This window comes from Castor canadensis, chromosome 14, assembly GCF_047511655.1.
Source record: "Castor canadensis chromosome 14, mCasCan1.hap1v2, whole genome shotgun sequence".
NCBI lineage: Eukaryota > Metazoa > Chordata > Mammalia > Rodentia > Castoridae > Castor > Castor canadensis.
This window is the reverse complement of record NC_133399.1, coordinates 86,174,624-86,197,499: the sequence shown is the minus strand read 5'-3', so window position 1 is coordinate 86,197,499 and position 22,876 is coordinate 86,174,624. Positions and strand designations below refer to the sequence as shown.

Below are 22,876 nucleotides of genomic sequence, written 5' to 3'. Positions count from 1 at the left end.
TATTTCTTATATTATAGCTGTAGTAGCCTGGATTTGAAATCATAGGTAACTATCTTCAACTCCATGGTAATACTGCATACCCTTTGATGATCACTCAGCAGGTAGAGTGGAGGACTGTAACTATACACAGAGAGGTATTTAAAGGAAAAGGCATTAAGCAGAGCTTAATTCTGTGAATGACTGAAGAAGCAAATTTTGACTCTTCACCAGTATACAACAAAAAGAAAGCCACTCAGTCCTTGTCTTTAAACAATGGATCTCTTTCTTAAGTGTGACAGCTTTACAAATTCTTAGAATATATATACTCAGGTTCCTTCTTTTGACAATAATGTCTCTGTTAGTATCATCCAGAATTATTTCCTAAAAGGAAAAGTAATACTTAGAAGAAGAAAATAAATAAGAGAAAAAAGGGGTGAATTATTTCTTATTGATAGGTATTTTGCATTTTTTGAAGCATGGGAAAAATGGAATATTCTGCATTGCCTGGAGTCATAAAGATTCCAGAAGAATAGCAACCTGCAGTGGTGATGGTTTCTGGTAAGTACTCTGTATGATATTATGAAGTTATTCTGTTTATCAGAGGCTCATTTGATTATTCCAGTTATGTATCAATGAGATATCCAGTACTGGATATCAATATTATTTATAAACCCATGTAGTCAATATATATTGCTATATAATTTATAACTATGCAGTAGTGTTTTAAAAATACAATCCTTGCCTTCTAAATGAAAACACTACATTAATTGTAACTAAAAGACTGTGAATTGCTACAAGGAAACTTTAAGCGTTTACCACATTTTGGGGTGAGTAGTATTTCAATTTCATAAGTGATTCAAGAGATATCAAGTGCTCTGTAAATAAGTTCACAGTTTTGTAGATTCTGTTATTTATAAAAGGATAAAAAGCCTTTGCAAGAAGGAATGTGCCAATGCAAGTAGGAAATGACATTTTTTAATGGAGCTAGCACCGCTAACCCCGTGTTTCAGATGTGTGCTTTTTAAAATTCCATTAAGTCCCAGGAAGAAGTGAATTTCCATGTGAAAATATATAAGGAAAAAATTGCCTTGATTTTAAAAGCTATTTGAAAATCAAAGATACTCCCCTTTTGCTAAAAGTATAGTCATCTTTGAGAGGTATAGGTACTCATGGTTGTTGAGAATATAGAAGTTTGTCTTCTATTAGATTTGGTATATTTAGTCTAGTTTTCCCCTTCTCCCCTTTTAGTTTCAGTAGAACAGAGATATGGGGACCAGAGACCCTTTGCAAGGACTTTAATATTTTCAGAAATAATGCCACTAGAGATTTTTTCCTTAAAAGGAACAATTTGAAAACCAGTAGATTTCAAACTGCAAAAGATATTTTAAGAACTTTTTGATTAAATGATACATAGTTAAGTTTTGCATGTATTTTCAAGGCATTATTTGATAAATACCATATTGCATAACTAAACATTTATGAGTTGGTCACCACCATTCCCCAGGAACTTCAGAAGTTTTGGTGGGCCTGGTGATGTATAAGAATGTCATTTCCAAAGACTTTTGAAATCTGTAGTACATTAATTTATGGACAAATTTTTTTTTGTTTTTTGCCTAATGAAATCAATAACCCTCACATTGTGGCAATTATAGAGTAAGGTCAGAGCTTCTTTTATTTTTGTAGTGAAAGCATAGAATCCTTTTTTGATGATGGGAGTTGATTTTCTATTGGGATTACTGAAATTATACCTTGAAAATATGTTATAATTTATAGATCTTGGTCTTGGCGAAATGGCACATAGCCAACTTTATGAATGAATAAATTCTTATAAACGATTCTGAAGATAAAAGCCTAAAGCATACATCAGTTATATCACTGCTTTAAAAGATGTTTTTGCTCAATTAAAAAAGTTTTTTAAGAATTCAGATTCTAAATCAGATTTTATCACCATTAATTTTACTTGAGGAGGTTTACCATAATTAATATTATATGATGCAAATATACTCATTATTGGTAATATCATTTATGTAACACTTTTAAATTTTCTTTGGGATTTGCAAACCAAGTCTGTATCTTAGAATACTTATCTTTGAAATATAGTTCTGACTTCATTCCCTTGAATAATTTATTAAGAATGTCATTTTCTTATTAACATTATACTAATTTCAGTATTATTCGAACAATTGATGGTAAAGTAACGCACAAATACAAACATCCAGCTGCGGTGTTTGGCTGTGATTGGAGCCAAAACAACAGGTAAGTTGTTTTTTTTTCCCTGAAATAAATGATAATTATATTTCAGAGAGTTATTTTTTAATAACCATAAAGTTTTATATTTTCCCATCAATAATATTCTTCTTACCTAGCAAATGAGAAGTGAAGAATCTTTCAAATATTAATTTATTTTAGTTATTTTTATTCCATAATATCGTTACATAACTTAGAAATACTAATTTCCTACTCTCAAAATAGCTTTCTGATATTTTGAAAGAAAGCATACTGATGATAAGTAATAAGCAATAGAAATAAGTCCGTTCCATGTGTTGCTTCTACTGTAGAAGTATTGTCCTTTCCTTAATTTCTTTTAGGTCTCTATACAGTGGTACCATTTCACCATAGCTTTCCATTGTACCCACCTTAGGCTAATGCCTCTGTATTGCATGATTTCCCAAGATATAGAACTTAAATAGATGGTTTTGAGAGGCCAACTTTGAGAGCTGAGTGTTTACCATGTAAAAATCAGCTTACATTAAAAATTAAATTCGAGTAAAATTCCATTAAAATTTAACTCACTGCATTTTCAAGAATTTTGTGTTTCATACCTCTCTGGCAAAATACAGGTTATATATAAAATGTAAACTTCTTTAGATATTATCAAAACTAACATAAATTGTACTTTTCCATATAACCTGTGGCAGACATGTAAGTAAATATTAAAACCTTATTTTACTTGGGTTCTTCATCAAATTGCATATACAAAATGGAGGCCTTTGTGTTTCTTCCACTAAATATAGAAGAATCTATTAACACGTTGTTAGATTATGCCCAAAAGGAATTTATGACCATCCACCACTGCTTCCCATCTCAAGGACTTCTATTTCTAACAACAAAATCTGCTAAGGCCAGCGTCCTTCCCTCTTCTTCTACACCTCACCATCTCACGATCTCCATTTCTACCAGTTGCATTTTACTCTGTACCTAAATAATCTTTTTCCAAATGTCCTTCTTCCACTAAACTAATAATATTTGGGTGTGTTCTTTGAAAATAATTTAATAAACAGTATTAAATAAGTGGCTAATACCATATATAGTATCAGTGGATACAGAAAAAATTAATAAAATGTAACATTCATGATTTAAAAAAACTCAAGAAAACCAAATAATAAAAAAAATTCTATTAACCTTCTAAAATCCCCAGTCTGCTAGGTTAAAACAATCTACTTATGAATCTATATACTAGGAATTTTTAACAGTCAATTTTGAATATATTAATATTCAAAAAGTATAAAAATACTTAAGGCATTCATGTAACAAAAAAGTGTAAGATTTAATACCAAAAAATTTAAAACATTGGTGAGAAATTAAAAACCCAATAAATTGAGACATGTTTAATACTTGGGTTTTTCTTTCTTTTTGGTATTCTCTCAAAGACTTAAGTCAATTCCATTTACATTCCTCATTCCACTCTCTCCCCCACTCCTGCATCTTCTCCATGTTGAAATCAGAATGAATGTTTAAAATACTGATCTGAGCACACCATTCTACTGCTTAAATTCTCAAGTTTCCCATTAATTTTAGGTTAAAATGTAAACTCTTAGCAAGCCCTATAAGGAAGTCTCTGTGTAGTCTGGTTTCTGTCTAGTTTATTAATCTCATTCCTTGCTTCTTGCATCCAGCCACATTGCCTTTTAGTTTCTTGAACTAGCCAGCTGATTTTCACATCAAGACTTTGCTCACACTGTTCCCCCTTTGTTTAGCAAGCTCTCTACCATATACCACATGCCCCAACTGAGTTGGACCTAAGTAACTGTTACCTACTCGTCAGCTCTCAACACAAAAATTACTTTTACAGAAAAGTCTTCCCTGACAACCATATTAAGTAAACCTCTCCTACAATATGGTTTTGGAGAATTTATAATAGAATTAAATCTTTTTTTGTGATCCTGGGAATTGAACTCAGGGCCTCACTCTGCCACTTGAGCAATACCCCCAGTGCCTTTTCTTTTAGCTTGCTTTCCAGACAAAGTCTGTCTCTAATTTTGCCCACGCTGGCCTCAAACTGTGATCCCCCTACTTCCACTTCGAAGTAGCTGAGGTTATGGATATGGCTGCCATGTCTAGCCCTAAAGTTAAAATTTTAATTGTGTGATTGGTTATGTATTGACTGTCTGACTCTCTAAAATGTAAGCCCCATGAAATCACTGGCTGTGTTACCCGTGTTTGGCAAAATAGTCAGCAAAAACAGTCTTTAGCATATGTTGCTAAACTTCATTGTCTCTTGAAAAGGTAGATTTAGATGTTCAATAATATTTGCTTCACTGCCCATGAAATAAATAATTCCCCAAAGTTTTGTTCTCTTTTCTCCTCTTCTTTCCTGCCCATATTCCACTATTCTCACATCTCCACCCTTCTTCTCTCTCTTTTCTGTCCTTCAGAATTATCTGACATCTGGATAATAGGACAGTTCCACATTCTTATTTCCATGTTTTATAGTGTTAACAAAGTATTCGAGGCACTGAAATAAAAATTAGATTTTAATGCAATGTCTTTAGTTAGGATTTTTTTTTAAATGAAGTTAGAAGTCCCTATTTCCTAATTATTATGCTTACTACCAAGCATATCTCATAAATTTCATTTTTAATTTTAAAAAGTATTTTTTTAAGTATTTTAAAGAATACATTAAAAGTATTCTACTTGTATTCATATTTCACATTGCACTTTAGTAGAAAAAGGTATCAGTTTTTTCATAAGGTATCTTGAATTTATAATTTGAGTTTGATTATATGCATTTTTGAATGTTTCTGGTATTCCTAAGATTGCATACTTATGTATCTGCATCTACATGTATACAAAAATATACCAGAATATTCATCTAATTATATATATGTATGCAAAATAATTTTTCAAAATGTAGAAACTAGCCTGTTGATCAGTGAGCCTTAGGAAGATGTAGTCTGTGCATGCTAGTTTGCAAAATGTTATGCTTCTGCAATTGGTTTAAATAGATATAACCATTATAACTCATGTAACAAAATCAACAATTTGAGGTTTTGGAAAGGTTTAGTGGCAGTTGGGTTCTGAAGAGTGTAATTTTCCTTCTTTATCTTTAGAATATTTATACAATGGTTAGGGTAGATGTTCCTTAAGTACACTGTTCTGATAGATACATGATATCCACAGGTTTGCCTGATATCCATAATTCCTTTCCAAACAATATTGCAAATATGACTATTGTACACAGGTACCTTTTATTCTTACTCTTGTGAGGATAATGAGCAAGGAATATTAAAAGATGATACTATTTTTCTAGAGAATCCTTAGTTTATCTAATAATTAAAGCATGGTAAGGAAGTGAAGCCACAGAAAAGGAATGGAAAATTGAAGTGTGTTTTAGTGTCTGATGAAGTTAACTCTGGTCTGTAGAGAGCTTTTCCAGCATCCTTCTAGAGGGTGTCATTGCTGTCTGTACCTATGCCTCAAAAAGTAGCAAATGTCCAGGGAATGTAATAATAGTTTGCCTGTCAGCAAGTAAGCAAATATCATCATTCATCTTATGGAACCTTTCTTAAGACAAAACAATTGCAAAATATAAAGTTCAAGAAACATTCAAGAAGTTGTAAGTGTGTACTGAAAACAACATACATATATATATGTATATATATCACCTCTGACTTAAGATAAATAAAACACAAATTCAGCCAATTAAAATATAGCACTAAGGAACTCTTTATACTGGCAGTTTCTGCAAATGAACAATAGCATAATTATACATGATTTTTATATGTAAGTTCTTAGTCTAACTTCATTAAACAAAAAATTCTTTAGAAATTAGAACTATTGGACCTTTTAAAAATTATTTATAGTAAAGAAAGTAGGAAATCATCTATTTTAATGTTACATTGTTGACTTTCAGAGACATGATAGCCACTGGCTGTGAGGACAAAAACGTTCGTGTTTACTATGTAGCCACCAGCTCTGATCAACCATTGAAAGTATTTAGTGGCCATACAGCAAAAGTGTTTCATGTTAAATGGTCTCCTCTGAGGGAGGGAATTCTTTGCAGTGGTTCTGATGATGGGTATGTATTTTTGCATTCTGTTTTCCTTGTCCTTTAAATAATAAACTTTCACAGAAATGCATATATTTATATGATAAAATTATATATGGAAATATTTAAAGTGTATACTAAGCTAGTAGACCGTTGACAAGAAACAAACTAAATTCCAGCAAAACTAAATTCTGTCATGTTTATATTATTCATGATTTTTGTTTTCTTATTTATTTTGCTTACTCTGAATGCTTATGTCTATCTTACTAGCAACAAAGTTAACACAAAAAAATTTAAATGGGTATGTGAGGAAATGGAAGAAGATCTTAAACAAATCTATGAAATATAGAGAAGAATTTGTTTTTGATAATATTGTTAGTCAAATATAGAAAATAGCTGTACTCTTTCATCAAGAATAGAATAAAAACTGACCATAAATTTTGGCATAAAAGAATTTTAGAAATGAGATGTTTAATATTTTACTCTATTTGTGAGAGTTTTATAGTCAAACAAAGATATATTTAGATAGTATAGTTTGCTTCAACACTATCTGAAGATGGGATATTCTACTTTTTACAAGTAAAAGTCAGAGTGAAAGTAACCACAGGTTACTTTGTTTTGTAATTATTTTCACCGTGAATTTTTTACTTAAGTCCAAATTTAATAAGAGAAACAATTATGAGACTTTTGTGGGTTATCACTTAAAATGTTACTTTTAATATGGTTATCATGTGAAAGTTAATATGCTTTCATTCATTCCAGTCCCTCAAAAGCCTAAGTATGTCAAAAAAGAAAGGCCTAATCTATTGGCCCCTATAATAACATTATATTATTTTGATACAAAGGACTTTAATATATTCTTAACTATTAAAGCATGTTAGCATTCAGAAAACACATACTAACATATGTAAGAAATTAGAACAAAAATTAGGTTGAAATATAATTGTATATATAGTCATTTCTGGGGATTCGTTGGGGTTTATTCCAGGACACCATCATAGATACCATGTCCATTGGATTTTATGCTCATTATATAAAATGGCATAGTATTTGCATGTAACCCATGTATATCCTCCCACACATTTTTAATTATCTTTAAATTATTGTAATTTAATTACTTACAACACCTACTATAATGCAAATACTACATAAATGGTTGTTATACTCTGTGGTTTAGGGAATAATAACAACAAAAAATCAGTATATGTTTAGTACAAATGCAATTATTTTAGTAATTTCATTTCATACTTGGTTGAACCTGTGGCTGCAGAATCCATGGATATGGAGGATTGATTTTATTGTTCTGTACTAGGAAAATGGGCGAGGGGGAAGAAAGGAGTCTTTTTATATAAAGCTGAAAGATATGTATGCTTTAAGGAAATAAAAGTATATAATGTGTGTCCTTTACAATGCAGTATAAACTTTAACATATTAATTTTTTTGATATCGTCAGGTTGGTATAAGTTTGTGACTAAAAACATACTGTGATTTGTCTGAGTGGAATTGGCATTTAGAGGTCTTAAACTGATTTTGAGATTAAAGTTTAATTTCAGTAACACTTGTACATTGTACAATCAGTAGAACTACATAATATCATGAATCAAGTTAATTTTTTTTACGTGACTTTAGATTCTACACTGTCCATCAACTTATTTTACTGACAAAAAACATGAAGGAATGATTTACTTATTGATAAAAGCATAAATATAGAGTGATTTTCAAATAAGATATATCATCTTACATGTTATATTTTCATGATATATAAATAATTTGATCTGAAATTATTATTTCTTCTTATCAGATTATATCTGTTCTACATATTTTTACTTAAGAATATGTTTGTATGTTTTAGTATAGGATATTCTGAAATAGTATTTTACTGTGAATAATAATTCACAATAAAATTAGGAAATAAAATGTGTTATAATAGGATAACTCCAACATAATCAAATATTCATTTCCATCTTCAATAAAGAAGATAATATTAATGTATCTTTTTTGGTATGCTAATAAATAATCATTGTGCTCCATTAAGAATATGTTAATACTTTGGATAAATTATAACTTAAATTATATGCAAAATATTCTACTTTCAGTTCTGTTCGAATCTGGGATTATACTCAAGATGCTTGCATAAATATTCTCAGTGGACACACTGCACCTGTGAGAGGACTAATGTGGAATTCTGAGATTCCATATCTACTAATATCTGGCAGCTGGGACTACACTATAAAAGTATGGGACACTCGGGAAGGAACTTGTTTGGATACTGTGCATGATCATGGTGCAGATGTATATGGTAAAAGGTTTTTCATGTATTTGTTATTTTGTTACATTAATGAAGCCTGTAATTTTTGAGCAATCCAGCATTAGTAAAGAAGTCACTATTTCATTTTTTCTCACTAGAAAATATGCATGTGTATTATCTAAATATCAATGCAGAAAAGATAATTAACAAATCATCAAAAGATAGGCATATCTGTGTTTCTGTGCATACACACACACACACACACACATATACATACACACAGTGCCTCTGGACACATATACATGTGTGGGTTGAATTTCTTTGCTTCACTTTCCCATCACTACAAAGGTAAGTGGTAGAATTGGGAATTAATGGTAGAATAGGTATAACTTATTTAACTAATGCCTTATTTTTAGATACTCAGCTTTTTAGTATAATTGATAGGAGTAAGTGGGTGGATTAAGAATTCAAAAAAGGTTCCTTAGAAAAAGTAATAAAATCCAACTATTCAGATCTGTATGCTTTCTTCCACTGGCTTTTTAGCTGAGGCAATGTGGAAATGGGATTAGAAAAGAATCCCATTTTTCCATGTCCTAAATTAAAATACCTTTGACTCTTTCTTCATCTTGTAACTAGACTATTCACCTATATTTCCATTAATTCGTAGGTACCATGTGCTATATTGTTACTAGAGTGCACTTTCTACTTAGCCAAATGAAATATAATTTTAACATTTTCCCTCAAGACCATTTGCTTTCTGATAATTATACAATTTTATACTAAATAATTTATTATATTCTTACTTTATCAGTCAAGACAGTAAGTGCATGTAGAAGGTTGACTTCTTAGAATATTTCAGTTATTCACAAATTTCTTTATAACTTCATGTTTTTCAATGTTTTTAGCTAAAATAGTTTCACTTTTTCCATCAGGTTTAACATGCCATCCAAGTCGTCCCTTCACAATGGCTTCTTGTTCCCGTGATTCTACAGTGAGACTCTGGTCATTAACACCTTTAATCACTCCTTTACAAATAAATATTCTGGCAGACAGATCTTGGGAAGAAATTATTGGGAACACAGGTATTGAACATATGGGTATATTTGATTTTATTTTTAAAAAATACAAGAAAATTTTCCTCACTGAATTATGTCTTTTCCTCAGATTTTGCTATAGAACAAGGTGCTCCTCCTCTATTGTGTGGTAAAGTATCAAGAAATATTAAACAGGAAATAGAAAAACTGACTGGTAATCCTCGAGTGAAAAAATTAAGATGGTTTTCAGAATGTTTATCAGTAAGTATCGTAGGCCATTAAGCATGAACATTATCCCTTTATTCAAAATGACTGTGCCATTCAGTTGTTACATATTTACACTTACTACCCAAATTCAGTGGGTCCCTGTTAATATAATCTGTGCAGTATAAGAAATGAAATGTTGCTGGGCATGGTGGTACATGCCTGTCATCCGAGCACTTAGGAAGCTAAGGCAGGAGGGTCATGTGTTCCAGGCCAGCCAAGGCTACATAAGGAGAGTCAGTCTTAAAAAAGAAGGGAAGGAAGAAGGAAGGGAAAGAGGGAAGAAGGGAGAACAAATGCAAAATCAGAGACAAAAAAAATATGATAATGTATAGTTATTACATATTATCTAAATAGCATATAGTTAGAATTAGAAGAGTCTACATTGTAGATAAGCCTACATTGTAATTTTTTTTTAAATGAAAAATGCCGTGAGGATTTTTGTTCACTATTTTGTCTTTGGTTATATTCTCTTTCTACATTTTAGCCTCCAGGTGGCAGTGACAATTTATGGAATTTGGTTGCTGTGATAAAAGGGCAAGATGATAGCTTACTTCCTCAGAACTACTGCAAAGGAATAATGCATTTGAAACATCTGATTAAATTTAGAACAGTAAGTAAAGCATGCAGATATGATGTACCTTAAACAAATTTGTGAATTATTTTAAAACAAACTAAGACAGCCATAGTTTTCAAAGGTTGAGTCTCATGAAATTCTTCGCAGGCCACTTGGAACTCCTTGACATGCTTTATCTTCTTTATCCTATTTCCAGGTGATTGTGATATGTGTGTGTATCACATCTGTATATACAGAGGGTGGGGGAGACTACTCTGATTTTAGTGTTGGAGAGGCTAATAGGCTGTATGCTTTATGTTATATTGAATATGAGCATATTATAGCTTTTAGTGAATGTTAATAAAAATTACCTTATACCTGGAGCAATATCCAGTATCAACAAGAAAACCTGTCCTGGAACTAGACAGAAGAAATAGTGTATATATTTTCAGTGAAATATCAGTAGTGAACTGTTGGAGCATGAGAGAACTGTGCCAGGAATGTGGATGTGATATTCACAAGGAACAGTTGTTTTCATAAAGAGGATAGATTTGCTTAATACCTGATAACTAACTGAAAAGTCTATTGACAGTATAGGAGCCAAAGTTAGCCAGTAGTTTCTACTTTTACTGGACACCTTTATGCTCAGTTTTGGTCTTTGTACTTCTATGTAACAATACTTGGTGAATGTTAAAGACAATGGGATACAACTTCTCCTCTCTCAATCCACACTACCATGCATATTCCAAAATATTATATTTAAAGATACATCACATTTTATAAAGAAAAAATGTCATTTTAAAATATGTAATTTTTAGTTCTGTATGCTTTTTAAAATCTCCAGCTCTCATATAATAAATTTAAAAGCTATTGTTTTCTTTTCAACAAGTCTGAAGCCCAAGAACTAACAACAGTCAAAATGTCTAAATTTGGTGGTGGTATTGGTGTACCTACTAAAGAGGACAGGCTGAAGGAAGCTGCTGAAATACACTTGAGATTAGGACAAATTCAGAGATATTGTGAACTTATGGTTGAACTTGGAGAGGTATGTGCTATTAAAGTAAAATTAATGAGTACAATGTGGTATTCTAAGTATTAAAAATATACACATGTACGTGCGTGTATGTGTGTAGTTTTAAGATTGATCTATTTTAAACTTACCATATTAATTTTAAGTTAGTTACCAAATTTGTAGCCTTAATTGCAGTAGAACCCCAGTGATTTGGAGAGCCTTAATTAAAACAAGTTTTGATTCAAATACTGGTATTTCAGAATATTTTCTCCTCAGTTCTCTTCCAGGCTTGAATTTGGCAAAATACATTCTTTCAAATATCGCTCTTGATTGAATAATGAACTTCATGAATAGGAATTTAATTTTTAAAATACGGAAAATATTATTAATTAAAGGGAATATAATTAAAGGGAAAGAAACATTTTATAAATTGTATAAAATGAGTAGAGAAAGAATAAAAATGGAAATAAATATCACATTTGTTCAATATAACATTAAAATAAAATAGTTCAGTGTTAATTATTCTATATTAATTATTTTGAACATAGAAGGCCATAGAACATATTATTTGGTGGTTTTTCAGAAGACAAGTTGTGATATTTTCTTCTGTTTCTTTCTTTCTTTTTCTTTTAATAGGACTGGGGTTTGAACTCAGGGCTTCCCACTTGCAAAGCAGGCACTCTGCCACTTAAGCCACACCTCTAGTCCCAGTTGTCATTTTTTCTAACAATATACTTAGTTACTGTTCCTTCCATCCCATCCTTTTTGTTCCTCTTTTACTCCCCCCATTTCTTATTCTCTCTTTAGATCTCTTTTTCTCTGGGGTTAGGATTAGATTTTCCCTGATAAATAATAGAATTTTACATATTTTGTGGTATATAATATTTACTACACATAGGATCTAATAAATAAAATACAAAACTATTCCCAGCAATATAAGAAACATTCCTTATTATAAACATGGATTTAGAAAAAAGTCTATTCATAGTAAAATCAAAATAGATTTTTTTTTTGCTCTTTTTGCTTGTTATTATAGTGGGACAAAGCCCTGTCAATTGCACCAGGGGTCTCTGTGAAATACTGGAAGAAGTTAATGCAGAGGTAAGGAGAGGTTTTGTATCCAAACACATGTTTTATGTTAAAGTAGAAACAATATATAAGTGTGGTAGCAGCTCTTGAAATTTGCTATTCTTTTTTTGTATCAATATATACTTTATTTAATCACAAATCCTGATTTCAAAATTGCCTTTAAAATAGAGAACAGAGAATGTTATTCTTATGTTGTATTAAATTATAAGTGAATTTTGTATCTGCTGATCCAATAAATTAAATAAGTTGGTTTACAAATTCTGTTAGTGTACTTACATTTGTCCTTACCTCTAATGAAGACATTAGAAAGCAAATGTCCCCATATAAATGGAGGAAAGGCCAGCAAACAAATAGATGATTAACATATTACAATTGAAATGTAAGTGGAAAGATATTCTGAAGGTTATCAAACATTTGTAGAAAACTGTTTTATTCTAATCCTAAATAGTCTCCTGAGACACTCATTCCTGCCATTTCCTCCTCTTAAATATAAGGAGGTACTGCTGATAAAGAATAGTCTGGGCTGGAGGTTCAAGTGTTACAGAACCTGCCTAGCAAGCCCAAAGGACTGAGGTCAAACCCCAGTACCACCAAAAAAGACTGGTCTGGCTACTAAGGAAACTTAACTAGATGTCCTTGTTTTAAAATACAGTAAACCAACAATTTTTTTTGGTTAGGTATATCAGTTTCCTAGGGTTGCTATAACAGATTACCAAAAACTGGGTGGTTTACAACAATACAAATTCATTCTCTCAGTTCTGGGACTCTCAGTCCAAAGTCAGTTTGCTGACAGAGTTAGCCCTGGCAGAGGAAACCTGACCTAGGCTGGTGCATTTGAACTGAACTATACAGAATAAATGAGAGATGGCCAAGTGAACAGGCTAGAAAAAGTATTCCAGAGTGAAGGACCTAAAGAGAGCTTGCTGTAGCTAGAATACAGGAGCAGGTAGGGAGGGGGAACAATGGTGCAAAGCTAGAGTGGGAAGACAGGCAATAGCTAGATGGTTTGGGGGCTTTTTTAAACATACAAGCATTTTTAGTTTCTTTATTCAAAGAGCAATGGAAGACATTAAAGGTTTTTAAACAGGGAAGAGAATAACCTGACCAGATTTTCATTTTGAAAGTTCACACAAACTAAAATATCAAGAAATTAGAGCTGGGGGTATTGCTCAGTGATAGAGCACTTGCCTCCCATGCATAAGGCCCTGGGTTCCAAACCCATCATTTTAGAAAAATAAACATCATCAAAAAAGAAACAACAAGTTAGGGAAGACCCTTAGCAGATATGAGGAGGCCAGTTAGTGTAAGAATATCCAAGTTAGAAAACAATATTTGCATGAAGACTTTGTATAGAAATGGGGAAACGAAAGAAAAGCAGACAAATTTCATACATTTGGGTCTTCAAATTAACTGAACTTGTTAGTAGAGGTGAGGACAGTGTCATAATTCCTGGGTTTTAGGCTTGAAACACTGGGTAGAAGCTGTTGCTATTCACTAGAATTTTAAAACAAAAACCTTAGAAGGATATTTGAATGTTTGAATAATATGGGTCAAAAGATCATTAGCTCCCTTCAGAGAGGTTGAGCTTATAATTCTTTGTGATTGTAATAGCAATATCAAATAGGTAATCTTAATTCCTTAATTCAAAAAGAAAGCTGAACCACCTGGAAGATTTTGTTTCCCTCAATAACACCTGAAAATTCAGAAAATTTCGGGAGCAATGGAAGGAGGCAGATGGGGAGATAAGCAACTCTTCCAACACTGTTCATATGTTTGAAAGCCAATACTTGACTTTTCTTTTTCTTCATAGGCCACATACTGCTCAAAAAATGATCTTCCCCACAGATCCTGAGTTTATATTTTATAGATTAAGCCATTCAGAGAGATTGATTGGCAGTCTTTTCAATCCTGGTTCCAGAATTCCCAGCAAGATAGAAAATTGGTGTTACTGGTTGTTTGGGATATTCCAGATGTTCCTTGGTCTTGGGTATAGCATCTAAGATTAGGACAGTGATCCAGATATACCAAAAGAACCACAAAAAAAAATGGAAAGATGATAGTAAAGGATAGTTTATTAGCAAGGCATGAGGTAGGCAAGTTGGATAATGCCAACTACTGAAATAGGGACAGTATTCCTCAAAGGAGTGAGATGGGCAGTTGGATAAGGGCCAAACACATGGAAGCTGCAGGAAATTGGAATTTTGTCCAATAGGGTGGGGTTACTGAATGGCTTGTGTGAAACTGAGGGTCCTCCCCAAATGGTTTGGCTACTGTGCATGGGTTGCCCAATTTGGGAAGGTATATACTTGTGCATTTGATCCTCTTTGTCCTTCCCAATTTAACTTTGACATGGGGAGTGGAATCTATAGGAAGACTACAGGCCCACTTACCTTAACCACTGATCCCTTCCTGGGTGTGGGCCATTATACTAATCCTTGCTTCAGGGGTAGTCCATTATGTCAATGTGGGCCATTGGTTCCACTGCAAGAGAAGTGCTCTTGGACAGTTCCTCCCTGACTGTGCTAACATTGTTTCTAACAGATATATCAAGAAAATAACATCACATGACGAAAACATAGTTGTTGGGGAGTACCCTAGTAACAGTATGAATTGAAGGCTGTTAACAGGGACCTGGATAAACATTAAAAATTATCTTCTAACCTACCCAAAGATTAGAAATTGAACTCTTGTGTAATTGAAATGGCAGTGTAAATTAAATATACCAGAGTATTTTGGGGCAAAACTGATGTTAAATCTTATGGATGGAATTAATTACACTGGTCATTGAGAAATATCTAAGATTTAAACATACAGACAGACAGTGATGAGTGCAGAGAGACAGAGACAGCTACATAGAAACAAATATGTATACACCCTTCACAGTCACCAAGATCATGACCCAGTTTTTATCTTCACATACCTGGAATATAAATTTTCTTTAAACTTCCTTGCATGCGTACTTACAGTATTATCAGTGTTTATCTTCTTGAATTATGCTTCTTAATGATTTCTAATCTGTTTGAATTTATAGACTCTCTATTCACTGTTATGCTTATTAAAACATTCATACTTTTTTGTCTTCAGTGATATAAATATCTGCATATTTGATCCATCCAATTGAGGATAGATAACCCCATCATACATATCTGTTTTTTCAACTTATTTTCAGTTAAACATATTGCTTATTTTAATAGAAAAAAATTTATTTTAAAGCCTGAAATGTTTGGGCGTTTAAAATACAAATGTATGTAGTATTCTAAGGGCAAATAATTATATTAATCATCATTATATTATATACCTTTTGTCTTCCATATGTAATTTGATTTTTAAATGTAATTCTTTTGTCAAATGATATACCAAAGAATTTTATGAAAGGTACTACAAATTTTATATATGCCTTCAAAAAACGCCAGTCCAACTGAAAACCTCAAACTTAATATTTCAATTTAATTGAATACAGTAAAAATTGTCCTTGTCTTATAAGGAGAGCTGATCAATTAATCCGGGAAGATAAGGATGATGTCATTCCATACTGCATAGCCATTGGCGATGTAAAAAAACTAGTCAACTTTTTTATGTCAAGAGGTCAACTTAAAGAAGCCCTGCTTGTTGCACAGGTACAACCACATAATGTAAACATACTGACCACATACAATGGTGGGTGGAAATGCAGGAGAAAGAAAACTTTATTGATGGGTTTGCCTTCTTATGATTGACAAACCATAGATGGTTTGGATTCTGCTCAGCTTTCCAGCCTTCTGCCTCAACATTCATCATACTATCTTTGTTCTAATCACATTGAACTTATTTTAAATCTTTAACCATAGTCATCCCTGAACACTAAACTTTTCACATAATTTTGACTATTTGTACCAACAATTTGAACAACCTTTTTTAGTAACCAGTTATGTGAAACTTCATATTGGTACTCACAATGGAGTTAGCATTTAATTTCTCTTCAGATTCCAGTGTTATTGTCAAATCAGGGTATAAATTTCAAACATGATTTAAGTATAAATTGCTCAAAACAGCCTGAAGTTGTGTGGTTATTAACAGTTAACTAAAGGTTAATTAATGGCCTAATTGAATTCTAGGCTGCATGTGAAGGAAATATGCAAGTCTTGAATGTTTCTACACCTAAAGGAGCTACATATTCTGATTTCTACAAGGAAGATTTTAATGAGTAAGTAATTAGTTCTTTGAGGTGACTATTCTCTATGAGTGGTTTCTACATGGGAGTTATGGAATACTATGTACTTCATCTTTCTCTGTTCATGGAGGACTTGCTGCTTCATGCTTAGCTGCCTTTCTCACCATGGTCTAGTTCCATGACAGAATCCATCTCTAGATGAATATAAAAACATCAGGCATATTGACACAGCCTACAAACATTTTATAAACTTTCAGAAAAGTGAAAAACATTTCTGTGGAGAGATAGCAATTAATGTACTTAAACACTGAGCAAAACATGTTGGGAAGAATGAGGTGATGAGAAAAACGTATACTGCTGAATAATATTTTACTGAAAAGTCAGTATATGCAATATCCATGTAATGTTTATAATCCCGTGATACTAGCATTAGTATTTAGAATAACATTTGTTCCTTTTTTAAAGAAGGAATACCAGGGAGGGACTTAGCAGATCATATATTTGAGAAGACTGCTTTCTTGACTTCCCCACAGACACCATAAGGCTGACTCCTAAATCTGGAATGTCAAATGAAATTGTTTTCTCACTTAATCACCTTTTAAAAAAGGCATCAGTTCATTTTTATGATGGAATCCTTGTGTTAATATAGAATATGTATTTTTTTTTCTTTCTAGACTGCTACACAAAGTCAGTAAAGAACTGGCAGAATGGTATTTTCAGGATGGTCGAGCTGTTCTAGCTGCGTGTTGCCATCTCGCCATAGATAATATTGAGGTACAACATTTCCAATTGGTGTATGTGACTGAAAAGCTCCTCAGAAGTGTCTTGGTGTTTGAGGGGAGATAAGTCGATCCCTATGTAAGATCTGGCTTTGTATATTTCCAAGCCCAAGTAATTTCATGCTGAATCAGCACACATAAATGCCATAGTCCGTGAGCTCTCGTTTCATTTATTTTTATCACAGCATATATATTTGTAACAACCGTTAGAGTAATTTATCATTGTTATACATTGTTAAGCTTTTAAATATTTGTATTTTTCTGATAGACTGAAGGACACGTTGAGAATATTAAAGAGTATTATTAATTACACCAATAACCACAGAAGTTAAAAAGTCTTAAATTCTGAGCTGGTAAAATTTCCTATATGTCCTATTATCAGCTTTTCCTTACAAATTGCAATTACTGTTAGTAGGTACTTTATAGGAATATGATAATCAATACTTTATAAGAATAATTAATTTATAGGTTAATACTACTTTATCTACTTTATGAGCTTGGAAGGGAATGATGACCCTACCCAGCATCTATGCAACTGAAGAAATTATTTTCTTATTGAGCAAGCTTGCTATGGCATATCTGATTCGTGGAAATGAACTGGAGTTGGCAGTCTGTGTGGGCACTGTACTAGGAGACTCTGCAGCACCTGCAACCCACTATGCCCTAGAATTACTGGCAAGAAAATGCATGATGATTCCAATGTGGTAAGAATTTTTATATTGACAGACTAATTTTATAGTGATGGTATATATGCATTTTAGAAATATTATAAATTGCATTTGATGATAAATATGGATTGGAAGAACATAGGATCTTTTTTTTAATAAAAGAATGCAATTATGGGAGGAAAGGTGACAGGAAGTGAAGTAATGGTGAGAACTGTAGTTATATAATGAATTCTACCATGATCCCTTTTTAAGTAGTCTAATTGTAATTCTGTAATGTTTCAAGCACTTGAAGTATCACGAGATAACTGTTGTGCACTTCTTAAGATTATCAGGACCACAAATTCCCACATCTTAAAACGTGGCATATCTACCCTTATTCTTGTCAGATCTTGTGTCCTAGTTTTAGGGTTGGAAAACAAAGTCACTTTTCTAAGGGAAAACAATTACAAAAATGGTTTTGCTGAAAAATTAGAATAAATCCTTTCCCTAAACTCTAACAATACTTTTTAAGAGACCCTGAGGTAACTTCGAAATCTAGGTCAAAGCAATTCTCACTCAGATCTGCAGAGGCCTGTTCATGGGTCAGACCATCTGTTATTATGAAAGCAGCAATAGGAAAATGTGATGCTCTCTAATCAATAGATACTTGTTGAGCAAATTCAGAATTTTATTTTTTCTTTCCTCAAAATAATAACAATGATTAGTGACATCTAACTAACACATCTATATGCTTACTATGTGCTAAGCACTATTTTAAGCACTTCATGTGAAGTAAACCAATAGATTCTATGAGGTAGGTATTGGTTTGCCTGGGATCTCATTAAGTGATAGAGCCAAGATTTAAAGCTATGTGAAGTAACTCTAAAGTTTAGATTTATAGCTACCACAATATACTACCCCATTTGTCTGGGGCTAATTTAGAGAAAGAGAAGACTTTCCATTTTCCTTTTTTGTCTGGATCTGATAGTTTAGTAGTTAATCAGTAATTTCATGGTTGTTCTAATTTTTACTCATATCTTACACTGCTGTAAGAGTTTCCTCCCACCACAAAATGGAGTGGCACCCCACCATCAGCTATAGGTTTAAATATATTTAATTCTCACTGCACCTTGAGAGTTCCCAGATATCCTCTGTGAAGAACTGTAATAGTCAATTACATAGTAACTGTGATTTGTCTTAAACCAATCCCAAAGCTCAAATTGTTTCTTACAAAGGTGGCTAATTCCATGCTAAAAGTCAACATCTACTCTAAAAGAAATGTAAACTTTTTAAAAAGTGAAGGTAAAATGTAGCAAATACATATTTTATTAAATGATACTTAAAAGTCTTTCAACTAGTTATGTTTTAGTTACTTTAACTAAAAACAAACTGTTAGTTTATACCTTCTCCCCCAGAGTTCTTCATTTATATATCCAAAGATATGTATACCAGAAACCAGGATAAAGGTCAAAATCTAAAATATGTACACTGATTAAGTTAATTTCCAAGAGAAATTGGTAATCTTCATGGTTATTAGTAGAATACTATTGATCAAAAATAGGTATATAACTTAAAGAGAATGTTCCTAATTTTATAAATCAAAAATACTTCATGACTTTTACATTTACTAGTAAAAGTTTTCTTCTTCTTGATATTCATAATATCTTTCTGGTATTCATATTCGGTGTTTTCTTTTTTAGCTTTCCATCTATTGGATACAGGTACTATCTTTTAAATGTTATTAAAAATATATTCTGTATTTAACCATTCATATTAAGAAATGTGCATTAACTATTTTTACTTTGTTTCACAATACACTTTCTTTCCAGATCATATGAATCTTTTGCCTTGTTTCACAGTATGCTAATTCATATATCCATAAAACATAAATTAATAGAAAATTAAACCTAAATGCTGAATAATATGAAGAGTTCATATAAACTAGGTACATGACTTCATAATTAAAACATACAATAAATGAACCTCCTATAGTACCAAATAATAGCCAACTCTGCTAAGCAAAAGAAAATACATATTCTGATAGTCAGATTAAGAGTTTAGATAATTTGGTTGGACTATATCATTTTATAAAAGTACACATATTTTTTCTGTAATTGATGGAAGTTTAAATATAGTTTGGGCACAGCTATTTTATACAGTTAAAGCAAATGATAAATCTGTAGGCTTATGGACATTACTTTAAAATGCTATTAAATTTTATACCAGGAATACATAGATATTCACACACTTAGCAAGAACAAATAAACTCGTTTGGAACTTATAAAAATACTAAGAGATTTACCTGACCAATAGTAATATTTCTATTCTAGACCATTTAGAAAGACCTTTGCTGAATTATTAATTTTCTAGGGGGAAATAAAGTGAAAAAAATCATTGTAATTTTTTAGCAATTATCTATTGACATATTATAGAAAATTATTAGTAAAATGTTGAATTACTAAAATATTTCGTGTAGAATTTTGATACCTCACTTTTAAAAACCTTAAAATAACTCTAATATAAAATGTTAGTATTGTAATCACTTGTGTCATGTGTATGTGTGTTTTCTTTAATAAAATTTCTGATTTGACATCAGAAGTTGCAAATTATCTCTGTTGCTATTCTATATTCTCTGTGTTCTTAACCCGCTCTTAGCATATAAAAAATAATTGATTCACATACATAACCAAGTATATTTTACTGAAGTCTTCACAAACAAGATGAAGAAGTGTTTTGCTTCCAAGTCCCTGCTACACAGCTTTATAAATTCTCATTTGAAGTATCACCTGTTTTAAAGTCATACTGACTATATATGAAATTCTCGAAAACTGAATAATACCTCAAATCCCTGAAAATTAGGCATTTGCTTAATATGATGAATATAGTCAAAAACTCCTCACCTAGTGATTTGAAAAAATGGTTTTACAGAAAGTGTTTTAATGTAAACTTCTTATTTTAATGTATAGGAGTCTCCTTTGAAGTAGGCATAAATCTTATTTTTAGATAATTTCTTTAGTGACGTATCTCCTCTTATGATGGGAACAGGAATTTGGCAGCTGATCTTCTCCTGATGACTCCTGATAGTGAACTTCACTTAATAAAACTGTGTGCTTTCTACCCAGGCTGTGTGGAAGAGATAAATGATCTTCATGAAAAGGTATGCTGATATAGTGAAGCTTCCAGTTTAGAATTCAATGCTAAGATTAATTTTAGGTTCAAGCAAAAAGGACATCCATGCAGAAAAAAAAAATGTGGTCCCTTTGGGGTACTTAAAAATTCAGCAAAAATAACTATAAGAGGTAACATTTTTGAGCTTTTGCTGTGTGTTTCACACTGCTCAGAATTTTTACATTTATTTCTAATAATTCATATATAAAACCAGGAAATGTTCTGTTTTACAGAGAAAGTAAAATTTATAGAAGGAAGGAAGTTGACCAGATTTGTTAAAGGTGAAGTAAGAATTTCAACTACTTTTAACTCCAAATGCCAAACCCTTTCTAATGTACCACTTTGCATGAAGGAATATATATGATAGCTTTTTTAAACAGACAAATTAGAATCTTTTTAAAAATTAATGAAATTTAATAAAATTCATATACATTATTCTAAAGTGCTAATAAAATTTGCATTTGCAGACTATAGAAGTCTGTATATCAATATTATATGCAAAAGCAATCAAAATGTTTAAAAACAGTATTGTTTATATAAGCTAGAATACATTTCTATATTTCAGTGCTATTAATCTCAAAAAATCATGAGACTGCTTTCATTGATGTGAGTAGGTGGCTATAAAACAGTTAAGTAGAAAGCAGATCACAGGACATACGTGAAAACATTCCATATAATTCCATTTTGAAAACAATCATGAATGTAAGGAAATGCCTATCATTTCTTTTAAGAAAAAGATAACATATAAGTAGATTCATAGTCAGTGGGTGAGTGTCCCTATTCACCCAACAAATATGTGTATTGAGTATTGTTAATACAGATAGACCAAAAGTGTGTGTGAGTAAAGTGTATATGTAGATGTGTGTACATAGGGGTGTGTATGTGTGTAAGAATAATACTCACTTAATCTTCATTACACATTCCAAAAGGATATAGTTAGACTCTTTGGTTCTTTATTAATGGCTCTTTGGAAATACTAGTGAATATTTATAAAGGTGTTAATAACACCTTTATACACCTTTAGTTCCACTAAAAACCATATCCAAGCATGATATTAATTTACATAATTTTGGGAATTCTAAAGTAGGGCAAGAATTACTCTTCTTGTATTCTATCTGGTAGAAACTTTAGTTGGAACAACTGTCATTCCCTTACTTTGCTAAATCATATATCAAGGTGAAGAAGTTTGTTTATCTAGCCAGGCACATGTACATAGGTCATAGTACTTGCTCAATTAATTATTGGCAATTCATGAATAAAGATGAAGAAACAACATGAAAAGCCATATATGTGATGCCCCACCCTTAATCTTGTTTTTTTTTTGAAAGAGAGAGATCTAAATTATTCAGTCTACCTAGTTTTTAAACAATAAGGAACACAAACTATTGAATAAGTGCATTAATATTTTTTTACCTTTCTTTGCATGTTATTTCATACCAATAAGAAATTTTCCCATTTCCATGTGTTCCATCTTTATTAGCATAATCAGTAGTACAAGGGGGTCTCATTGTGATAAGTCCATAGATGTGTACAGTGTACTTTTAACAAGTTCACCCTTCTATTGTGTTCTTTTTTATTGTGTTCACCCTTCCTTCTCCCCTCCTCCTTTTTCAAATAGTGTTTGATGAGTTTCATTAAGCTATCTTCATATATATGTATATATTTATACACACATTTACATA

The 22,876-nt window shown here is 31.9% G+C and overlaps 1 protein-coding gene across 11 annotated transcripts in view; it reads left to right on the top strand.

The window, feature by feature from the left end:
- Positions 1-22,876, top strand: part of Wdr17 (WD repeat domain 17) — a 154,665-nt gene that overhangs the window by 120,230 nt on the left and 11,559 nt on the right. For 10 of the 11 annotated variants that reach the window (XM_074054937.1, XM_074054942.1, XM_074054938.1 and 7 more), the window contains 15 exons: positions 455-537; positions 2,149-2,235; positions 6,113-6,277; positions 8,344-8,546; positions 9,428-9,577; positions 9,660-9,790; positions 10,281-10,406; positions 11,239-11,394; positions 12,398-12,462; positions 15,935-16,067; positions 16,545-16,633; positions 17,275-17,374; positions 17,944-18,083; positions 19,727-19,747; positions 21,072-21,183. In XM_074054937.1, coding sequence (XP_073911038.1) covers positions 455-537; positions 2,149-2,235; positions 6,113-6,277; positions 8,344-8,546; positions 9,428-9,577; positions 9,660-9,790; positions 10,281-10,406; positions 11,239-11,394; positions 12,398-12,462; positions 15,935-16,067; positions 16,545-16,633; positions 17,275-17,374; positions 17,944-18,083; positions 19,727-19,747; positions 21,072-21,183 — 1,761 coding nt within the window. Of the gene's footprint in view, positions 1-434; positions 538-2,148; positions 2,236-6,112; positions 6,278-8,343; positions 8,547-9,427; positions 9,578-9,659; positions 9,791-10,280; positions 10,407-11,238; positions 11,395-12,397; positions 12,463-15,934; positions 16,068-16,544; positions 16,634-17,274; positions 17,375-17,943; positions 18,084-19,726; positions 19,748-21,071; positions 21,184-22,876 lie in introns of all 11 variants that reach the window. The other variant, XM_074054941.1, reaches the window with a different exon arrangement.